The sequence below is a fragment of the Opisthocomus hoazin genome, chromosome 5 (genome assembly GCF_030867145.1).
Source record: "Opisthocomus hoazin isolate bOpiHoa1 chromosome 5, bOpiHoa1.hap1, whole genome shotgun sequence".
In the NCBI taxonomy this organism is placed as follows: Eukaryota; Metazoa; Chordata; class Aves; order Opisthocomiformes; family Opisthocomidae; genus Opisthocomus; species Opisthocomus hoazin.
In genome coordinates, this window is record NC_134418.1 from 83,363,608 (window position 1) to 83,373,768 (window position 10,161).

Sequence of the window (10,161 nt, forward strand, 5' to 3'; positions counted from 1 at the left end):
AAATCATTCTTTTGTACTTAGTAACTTTTTCCTTGGAGTCATAAGCAGATGGAAAGGCCCCTCATTGAGACTGGAGTGGGAGGTGGGGGCAACAACAGTCACTGGCTGACAAGGGGAGGGGAGTCCCTCAAAGGGGTTGTTTATAAAGCTGAAGTTCTTAGCTGACAAACTCAAATGTATTACATCAGTTTCCTGCTGTTATGCACACTGGTGGGTGGTGGACCCAGTTTGAGGACTTTGTAGAACAAGTAGTTGACATACAAAAGCTCATTGTTCGTATGCCCATCTTCCCCGAAACCTAAAGAAGCAGTGTTAGAAGGGGTCACTGACCACGAGATTTATTTTGACTGTTTTGCAATTCCATCTGGCCCCTGCAGTTTTACCCTGTAGCTTTTGTCCTGCTAATATTGATGGAGTAGCACCACGTTAATACTTACGGGCAGTATACTGCTCCAAATGTCAGGCCTTTCTCTTAGAGAAACTCTGCTTTCTGTCCTCTCCCCGTTCCCAGCCCTGAATGGGTTAGATGATTTATACTGTCACTACTTTTCGTATTACTGTTTCACTTATTTTCACTGACTCTCTGAATTACTGGAAATACATAAGATAAATGGTCAACAGAGGCTGAATTTTGTCATGCCCTCTGCTTAAACAGGGCAGTACCGAAATTTATGAAGAGGATAAAGGTGCCGGATTATAAAGACCGAAACGTGTTTGGAGTACCGCTGCAAGTCAATGTCCAGCGCACGGGGCAGCCTCTTCCACAGAGCATTCAGCAAGCCATGCGGTACCTCCGCAACCACTGCCTGGATCAGGTGGGTTTTGCTCTGCTCTCATCCCACGCACATGCAGCACCCAAAACCCAGCCTTCCATTGATTTTTATTGTTCCTGGGTCAGGCTGAAATAATAGACTCAAAACAGGACAAAATAGATAATTAGTGCAAGGAAAGCTTTGTATGAAGTTAGAACCCGTACATAAGAAGCTAAAGAGCATGCTTACATTTCAAATATGCTGGACTCATTGTAAATATATTTATCTTTCCATATATATTTAGGTTGGACTATTTAGGAAATCTGGAGTCAAATCAAGAATTCAGGCTTTGCGTCAAATGAATGAGAATTCAACAGACAGCGTCAACTACGAAGGCCAGTCTGCTTATGACGTAGCCGACATGTTAAAGCAATTCTTCCGTGATCTCCCTGAGCCTCTCATGACCAACAAACTCTCTGAGACCTTCCTACAGATATACCAATGTAAGTGGTGAGATTCCTACGGCAGATGGCAAATGGTCATTTGTGTCGCAAGGGTGGAACTTTCTAATAGTGCTGCTCTGGGCACCACACGTGTTGCATGTGTCGGCCTTTACCTTTCCCTAGCAGCTGTGGTAGTTCAGGCTGCCTGGAATGGGTTCTTGATATTCTAGTTATGTAATGATTGATAGTCCAAGTTCTTTTCATTTCACTTTTCTCTGTAGTTCGGGAACGAACATAAATCCTCCATCACTTGCTATAAAGTTTCCTCTCTTCTTTGAGCAGACTCCATACTACGGTTTGAAAGTAAGCCATGTGTGATGTGGCTAGATAGAGGAACCGTGCAAACACTACATGAACAGAGTTTAGAGCTTTCGAGGGGACTGAAAGCCACTAAATTACCGAGAATTTTTTTGTAAGAGCAAGGCTGCCAAAAAGTTTCTGTTTTCTTATGATTCATATTCTTCTGTCCTTTACCACTGCTGTTGAAAACAACCTTTAAGTTGAAAACTTTCCTGTTACTGACTTGTAGCTACTTTACTGATAGGTACCGTAAACAGAAAGTGCTCAGAATAAATTGCGTAAAAAATGGAGTTTATCAGTGCACATGAAAATAAATAACTAATCTTTCTGAGATGACAGGTCCAACTGCAGCAAGGGAGACATTCTCTTTTATGAGCTAGATAAATTGAGTTCTGTATAGCTGGTAACTTTGTGCTGGATCTTTCCAAACAACACGTTGCCTTTCGATAGTTTTATTCCACATTGTTTCATTGGGATACTCTCACTTCATAAAATGGCCAAAGATGAATTAATGTTTGGTGACCAGAACTCCAGAGCTTTTTGAAATACTCATATGGATCCAAACTGCGCTACGGGCACCTTGCTGATCCTGTGGTTTCTCACCCTGACACCACCCCAGCTCTCTGCCCGTCCGTTCTTCCCGTGGTAGCACAGCTACAACAGAACTTGCTGCAGAAACACCTTCTTTGAGCCCTCGCTGTATTTTGTGCCTTCCTTACGATGGTGGTTACAAAAAGGTTGCAGGAGCTGCCTTCAGAGCCCTGTAGGTGGAGGTGATGGTTGAAAATAAAAACATACATACTGTTATTTCAGTGCACGCATTTTTTTTGGTGTGTGTTTGGATTCCCAGGAAGGTTTATGGAGAAAGTTAATCAGACTCTCCGCGTCCGTGCATGTTAAACAGGAACTCTGTGTGGGTTTAGTGCCAGAAACAGTTTGACAGAGCATTGCAGAAGCATTTGTTCCTTTGCTTTCCTTTCGCAGATGGTAGGTCTGAGAAATCCCCAGAGGTGGTCGGGAAGTATGATCTCTGTGTAAAGCAAAGAGCCTTAAAGCAGCTGTAAATTTTGCTTCCCTGCAAAGGAAAAAATTTCCCTTTTCTTTGGTGTTACGGACCAGGCTGCACACGAGTCGTCCGCATGTGGCTTAAATGCGCTTTGAGCTGATTGAGGGGAGAGTGTGGAAAACACTGGATTTGTGCTTAAAATTGCTTTCTAAATTCACCTGTTAGCCTTATGAAGTTGCTGAAGCCCTCAGTGAATACCAGTGAAATATCTGGTTAGCACCACGTGTGTTACGAGACCCGCAGCGAGGGTGGTGTGGTGCTAATGACGGTATGAACGCTCCGGGACTCAGGCTCTGATGTTGTCTTCAGAGGTGGCTTGTTGGAAATCCCGTTACAAGAAGCAGATCTGGTCTGGGTTATTTCATTTTTTTTGTTCCCTTCAAGTTTGGAGGAGAGGACCTTGTGTAAAGACACACGTCAGATTTTTCCAGTGGCTGTTTGTTGTTAGTAACCAAGGAGCTGTTTAATGGTATGGGGCTTCACAGCGTTGACTTTCTTTTTCCACCGCATGACTTTGAATGATCTGCTCAATAAAGCCAACCCTCTGTGTTTGGTAAAGCGCTTTCTGGATATTCTATGACATCATGGTTGAAAAGGTTCGCTGGCCAATTTATTTAATTAATTCACCTATTCTAAAATGCATTCACGTTTTGAATTTCTTTGAAAGACAAAGAATTTGTAAATTGGCTGGACTGTGTTCGCTTGGTTCACTGCCTGACTCCAGGCTTCTGTCATTTTAGTGCATCCGCGGGAGCATGTAGCTGTTGAAATTAAATCTAAAATTAACTCTGGCCTAGGCACAACTTCTTCTTGCTTGCATTTCTTGCGAGGCAGGAAATAGCTGAGGGTAGTTAAACTAGCGGGTTAAAAAAAAAATCCCTTCATGTTTCCTACGAATGGTATGCATCCTGAAGGAAATCACTTCGAACTCGAGTCAAATATTTGAAGCTGGAGTTTTCTTTGGGATGTATTTATGCTGTGTGTGTGGAAAATCAGTGGGCTGATGAGAGAATTACTATTATTATGCAGATGTGCCAAAGGATCAGCGTCTCCAGGCTATCAAGGCTGCCATTATGCTTTTACCCGATGAGAACAGGGAGGTCCTCCAGATTCTTCTCTATTTCCTGAGTGATGTCACAGCTGCAGTGAAGGAAAACCAGATGACACCAACAAACCTGGCCGTCTGCTTAGCTCCTTCCCTCTTCCACTTAAACACGCTCAAAAGAGAGAATTCTTCCCCAAGGTACGTCTCTGGGGAGCAGGGCTCGTGGCTGCTGGTCCCGTACCATGGCGACGTGCAATGGGCACGGTCTAGCATTGACCCTACCAGTTGGGATCACCTTGGATGCCTCAGAGGGCACCAGGTGTAGAACGGTTATGGGATACTTTTGTTAGAGATTTGTTAAAATATGAGCAAGTTCATAAGAAGGAAGAAACAGGGAGGGGGGGATTCCAAATTAAAAGTTTAGAGAGTAGCGAGAGAGGTCAGTAACACCGTACGAAGGTTTGGTCCCGGGCAGCACTGCTCTAAATCACCAGCAGATTGGGGAATCCTACTGTTTTCTTATCAAGCATCTCACTTGCTCTGCATTAAATAACTGGATTTTTGCTCTTTTCCCCTGTGAAGGGTGATGCAAAGAAAACCAAGCCTGGGAAAACCCGATCAGAAAGACCTAAATGAGAATCTGGCTGCAACCCAAGGGCTGGCTCATATGATTGCTGAATGCAAGAAGCTCTTTCAGGTAAAACACCTATTTGCAAAACGGATGGGTGGAGTATTGGCCAACGTGGCTTAGATCTGTTGCATAATGGGAAGCTGGGAATGTCTATTTTAATGAAGTCTAGTACATGCTAAATAGCTTTTTAAAAAACTTTGCATCCTGATCTGGGTGCATACCTAAATTAGAAGTAGTGCCAGAAGAAAAGAGAGTTGTTTTGTTGGCACTGGTGCTCAAAAGTCATGAGGCAGTTGTGGAGTTTGGGACGTTTTTGTTACGTCCAGGCTACATTTGAAATATATTTCCAAGTTCTCATTGCGCAGCCGTGAGTGTCTGTGAACTTCAGCTCTAATTACAAAGCAAGAAGCTATTTCCAGGAATTTCAGTGCTTATTTTGTACTGAAATTCCCAAGAGTTAAGAAGGCTAGGCCACAAAAGTGTCCCCAAACATGCCACTGTCAAACCATAGGTTGAAGTGTCTGTAGGAACTAAAGCGTGCTCCCTTTAGGGCCCATGATGGAGAACCAGACAAGTCTTGAGTCCTGGTTTTCCTCTCTGTCATCGAATCTTTTAAGACTCCTCAACTGAAGACCTGCCTGACTCTTTTCTTGCGTCTGACAACCGATCCTCCCTTCCTTCAGTCTGCAGGATAAACTGTGCTGTGGGAATGGATCTGAGTTGCATAGCAAAGAAGGATACTCCACAGAAAAAAATAAGCCAGACCATAAATCATAGAATCATTAAGGTTGTTAAAGACCTCTAAGATCGTTAAGTCCAACCATCAACCCAACACCCCCATGCCTGCTAAACCAAGTCCTGAAGTGCCACATCTACACGTTTTTTGAACCCCTCCAGGGATGGGGACTCCACCAGCTCCCTGGGCAGCCTGGTCCAATGCCTGACCACTCTTTCTGTAAAGACGTTTTTCCTAATATCCAATCTGAACTCCCTTGACACAGCTTGAGGCCATTTCCCCTTGTCCTATCGCTAGAAACTTGGGAGAAGAGACTGACACCCGTCTTACTGCAACCTCCTTTCAGGTAGTTGTAGAGAGCGATAAGGCCACTCCTCAGCCTCCTCCAGACTGAACAAGCCCAGCTCCCTCAGCCACTCCTCGCAGGACTTGTTCTCTAGACCCTTCCCCAGCCTCTTTGCTCTTCTTTGGACATGCTTCAGCACACTCCTGAGAGGCTGATTTCAGTGAAATCAAAGTCACAAACTTGATTTTGGTATTTCTTCACATCGGGCACTTGACCTGACACATATACATCCCACCACTTGCAAAACTAGTGTACATGTCTTTCTGTCGAGCTGCTAGACGTAACTGTGATTTGGGGAGAGGGATGCAAGAGGATGATTTCACCCTTGTCGCCCCTCAGATACCCGAAGAAATGAGCAGGGGCCGGAACTCATACACGGAGCAAGATCTGCGTCCCCTCAGCCTGGAGGAGCTCCGGGGTGGCAGCAGCTCAGCCGAGCCCTCCGACTACCACTGTTACCTTCAGGACTGCGTGGATGACTTGCTCAAAGAGATGAAGGAGAAGTTTAAAGGCTGGGTCAGCTGCTCCACCTCGGAGCAAGCAGAACTGGCCTACAAGAAGGTACGCACCCTGTCGCTCATGCCACAGCTCTGGCTTTTAGCTCATCTTATCTAATACAAGTAAGCTTTTGACATGGGCTATTACAGAAGGTTCGGTGCACACCTGTGCTTTGCAGACAGATATAAGAAGAACAACCCTAATCTTCTGACATAGCTGCACACCATCTAAGCATGTCTTTGAGCAGTAGTCACCTAACGTGCACTGATTCGTGTTCTTCTGCTTATCCAGCCCGGGAACGTTCGCTGTGTTGCATTTACACGCCTTCGCTCGCACGTGCGAAGCCATGGCAGGCTGAGTGAAGTCTCCAAGTGCTGTCACTATGTAGGCAGTAGGGGAGAAGTTTCTTGGCTCTAATCCTGCACAGCTCAAAGCTAGCACAGGGAGAAGTGTTTCAATGAGATTTAAGATATTTAAAAAATAAACTTGGAAAATTAGGGTATTTTTCTGTAGCATCGCGATTTAATAGTGGCCCATACTGGAGAAGATAAATGTAACTTTAAAATAATTTCGGAGTCGGCGTGCGGATGCCTTTGGCTGTTACGAAAACAACCTTAGTCTGAGTTTATAGAATTGAAGAATCATTAAGGTTGGAAAAGACCTCGAAGATCATCATGTCCAACTGTCAACCCATCACCACCATGCCTGCTAAACCATGTCCTGAAGTGCCACATCTACACATTTGTTGAACACCTCCAGGGACAGGGACTGCACCACCTCCCTGGGCAGCCTGTTCCAATGCCTGACCACTCTTTTAGTAAAGAAATTTTTCCTAATATCCAATCTGAACTCCCTTGACACAGCTTGAGGCCATTTCCCCTTGTCCTATCGCTAGTTACTTGGGAGAAGAGACCAACACCCAGCTCACTACACTCTCCTTTCATGCAGTTGTAGAGAGCAATAAGGTCCCCCCTCAGCCTCCTCTCCTCCAGACTAAACAACCTCACAAGCTTAGTACAATATATATACATATATGTGTGTGTATTTAATTTGCTGTATGTAGTAAATAAAATAGAAAGGACAAGAAAGTGTAAGGAAGAGGAAAACTGAGGACTCTGTACTGATTTTCCCCAGGTATGCGAAGGTCCACCACTCCGGTTATGGAAAACTACCATTGAAATCCCAGCGATGCCAGAGGATGTTTTAAATCGTTTACTTAAAGAGCAGCATCTTTGGGATGAAGATCTTATCGACTCAAAAGTAATCGAACCTTTGGATAGCCAGACAGATATATACCAGTATGTCCAGAACAGCATGGCACCTCACCCAGCCAGGGACTTTGTAGTCTTGAGGTAAGACTTTTATATGCGATGACGTTTATGTCCTACACATGCGGCAACCTTGCCTACAGTTTCTGTATGATGTGAGTTATATAGGTAAATACCTGTTTGTGCATAATTTGAAGTCTTGTTAGATGTTTGAATTACTGTTTGTCAAAGATAAGACTTTTCTTTTTTTTTCTTGTTTTTCTTAGAACATGGAGGACAAACTTCCCCAAAGGAGCCTGTGTGCTTCTGGCAACCTCAGTGGACCATGACCGTGCTCCGGTGGCAGGCGTTAGAGTCAATGTGCTCCTGTCTAGGTATCTGATTGAGCCCTGCGGGTCAGGAAAATCTAAACTTACCTACATGTGCAGAATTGATTTAAGGTACGAATTTCCGCTTTGTCCTTCTGTGGGGCTAACTGTTCTTGTATAGTTTCTGTGTAGTCAGCGCAAAATTTAGAGGGTTGAACAGGCTTTAGCTTGGCCAGTCGTACATACTTCTCAAAGGTGTGCACACAGGTCTCCGAGATGTCAGGGAAAATTGGCTTCAGTGCACATCTAACAGCAGGTGTGGCTTGTTGCATTAGAAGCCTCCAGTATGTGCTCCACCATAGCTATTGGTATATCCTCTGACAGATGTATATGGATGCAAGGGCAAGTTAGTTTTAATATTAAGTTAGTAAAGAGGACCAAGTCCTCACAAAACTTCTCGTAACTTTTCCTCACAGTGGCAGGCTTGGTTTTGAGCAAGTCTGTGTATTAGTAAGGCTCAGCTCAGAGCAATGAGGAGTAATAAGGAGGTTTCCTAGTCGGGCATTTAACCAGCCAGATCTGTATTTGATTCTGACCAAGCAAATGCATGCAAAGTTACTGGTACCTGCTTCATCGTTACTTTTTCTCCACTCCTCAGGGGCCACATGCCAGACTGGTACACCAAGTCTTTCGGACACTTGTGTGCATCTGAAGTCGTTAAGATACGAGACTCTTTCAGTCATCAGAGTCTTGAGAGCAAGGAGATAAAATCCAGGTGACTACTGAAGAGGAACAGCCATGCGCTCCACACCTCAGCAACGTAAACTGTACCCAAAACGGAGGCTCGTCCGCTGCGGACCGGACTAGTGCACCATCTGCAAGTCATGTCGTGTCATGGAGGGGTGACAGCGCGAGAACTTGACTGTGAGCGTTGCTAGAGGACTGTGGCCATACCATACACTTTAAAGCTGCTTCCTGTCTGTGTAAGGTCTATAGTGTAGGCCTCGACTGGAATACATAGGAGGACTGTGCGAAAAAACAAAAAAATTAAAAAAAAAGTATTGTACTATTAGATGGTTTGAATTGCTTCTGAGAAGCAAAATTCTTTAAATGCAAAGTATATTATGAAATATGGTGAAGGCTCATCATTCCCATGTGAAATGCTTAGCTTTATGTACATACCCATGTCATTTTATTTGTAGCGCGTTGAGGGACTGGTGTATCCACTGGAATAGTTGGTACTCTTCAATGTGTTCTCACTGAGATAAGCGGAGAAAGGTTTGCACAGAGATTGAAGTGTGAATGAGTGTGTTAATGGTTGAAAGGCTAGCAGAAGTCGAACCCGAGATGTGTCTGGTACACTGATAGGCAGCCGGAATGGATTTTGTTGTGCTGGATGCAGTTCAACCTAGACTGGGACTCCCCTGCGGACCAGGAGTAGCCGTCCTTCCCGTGGGCCAGCTCTGCCTTCTCCTCAGCTCTAACCTTCTGAAAAACCCGAAGCAGATGTTACAAGAGGCTTGCTCTGATCATTGTCCACTCCTCATCCAGGTGATCTTTTAGGAGCGGTGAGCAATTCCATAGCAATTTTAAGTAAATACACTTTTAAGCAACGTAGCAGCTTAGAAATTAAATGTCTGTGCAACGGTGAAGAGAGCCAGTGATGTCAACTGTTCATTTTACAAAAGATGTTCGTTGCTTTTACTCCTACCCACATTACCTAGAAGTGTTTTAATGAGCTTTTATATATTTTACTGTATTCTGACGGCTCAAGAGGAAGAAGTCAGCACTGGAGCTGTGGTGCTGGGGGGTCGCAGGACTCCTGCGGCAGTGGGTGGGGTGAGGGGGCTGGGAAGGGTCGCACGAGCTCCCTCCCTTCCTCTCCCTGCTTTGCCTATTCCCCTAAAAGCTGCACGTTAACACCGACAGAACCTGGACGTGAGCAATTTGCAGGGTTACATCTGGGGGGCAGAGAGGAGGGTGGGGTTTTGTCTTGCATTTTAAACCCTTTGGGATACTCCCCCCTCCTCCAGAATCAACTTGTGTGAACTGTAGGAAGTCTTGCGCTCCTCCGGAAAGGGGTCTTTCTGTAGGTTTTACTGTAAAGGTAAAGATTTGCTTTCAAGATGCAGTATTAAGTGATAAACGTATTTTGTGGCTAGGGTATGAATGAGTTGCAAGGTGGAATTTTGACTGAGACTTTGTTACCGTTGTCAGTATTATTTTAAGCTTTTTGATGAAGATTTTTTTTATTATGGCAAATAATGTAGTACTTCCAGTACCGATGTTCCTCATGAGTAGGAAAACCTTGTATATTCTTCTACATCAAACAGTTTTGAATTTGTAAAATTGTATGTTGTACATACCATTCTATTGTAAACATGTATACTTGCCCACAGTGTACTGTCAAACATAGATAAAGCATGATAAAGATTATTTAAAATATACCTGTATTTATACCTCAGATACGCTTTTTGGGTTTTTGTACCTCAAGTATGTTTTCTATTGTAAATGTGCTTTCCCTGACTATGATCTACGTGAGAGAAAGGAAAATGTTTAACTTGCTATAGAAGTCTGTACAGAATATACTCAATAAGTGCACTATTAAATGTTTAAAATTGGAGAAGCATAGCGATTTTTATTTTAATCTGCATTCTTCCTTCCACTCTTGTGCCCAGAGGAAGAGGCATTTTTCTTACCACCGATTC

The 10,161-nt window shown here is 44.1% G+C and overlaps 1 protein-coding gene across 3 annotated transcripts in view; it reads left to right on the forward strand.

The window, feature by feature from the left end:
* DLC1 (DLC1 Rho GTPase activating protein) overlaps positions 1 to 9,917 on the forward strand; it is a 235,745-nt gene extending 225,828 nt beyond the window's left edge. For all 3 annotated transcript variants that reach the window (XM_009940573.2, XM_075421924.1, XM_075421925.1), the window contains 8 exons: positions 656 to 815; positions 1,057 to 1,255; positions 3,651 to 3,864; positions 4,249 to 4,363; positions 5,719 to 5,940; positions 7,012 to 7,229; positions 7,412 to 7,585; positions 8,112 to 9,917. In XM_009940573.2, coding sequence (XP_009938875.2) covers positions 656 to 815; positions 1,057 to 1,255; positions 3,651 to 3,864; positions 4,249 to 4,363; positions 5,719 to 5,940; positions 7,012 to 7,229; positions 7,412 to 7,585; positions 8,112 to 8,232 — 1,423 coding nt within the window. In that variant the 3' untranslated portion in view covers positions 8,233 to 9,917. The remainder of the gene's footprint in view (positions 1 to 655; positions 816 to 1,056; positions 1,256 to 3,650; positions 3,865 to 4,248; positions 4,364 to 5,718; positions 5,941 to 7,011; positions 7,230 to 7,411; positions 7,586 to 8,111) is intronic.
* Positions 9,918 to 10,161: the final 244 nt, after the last annotated feature.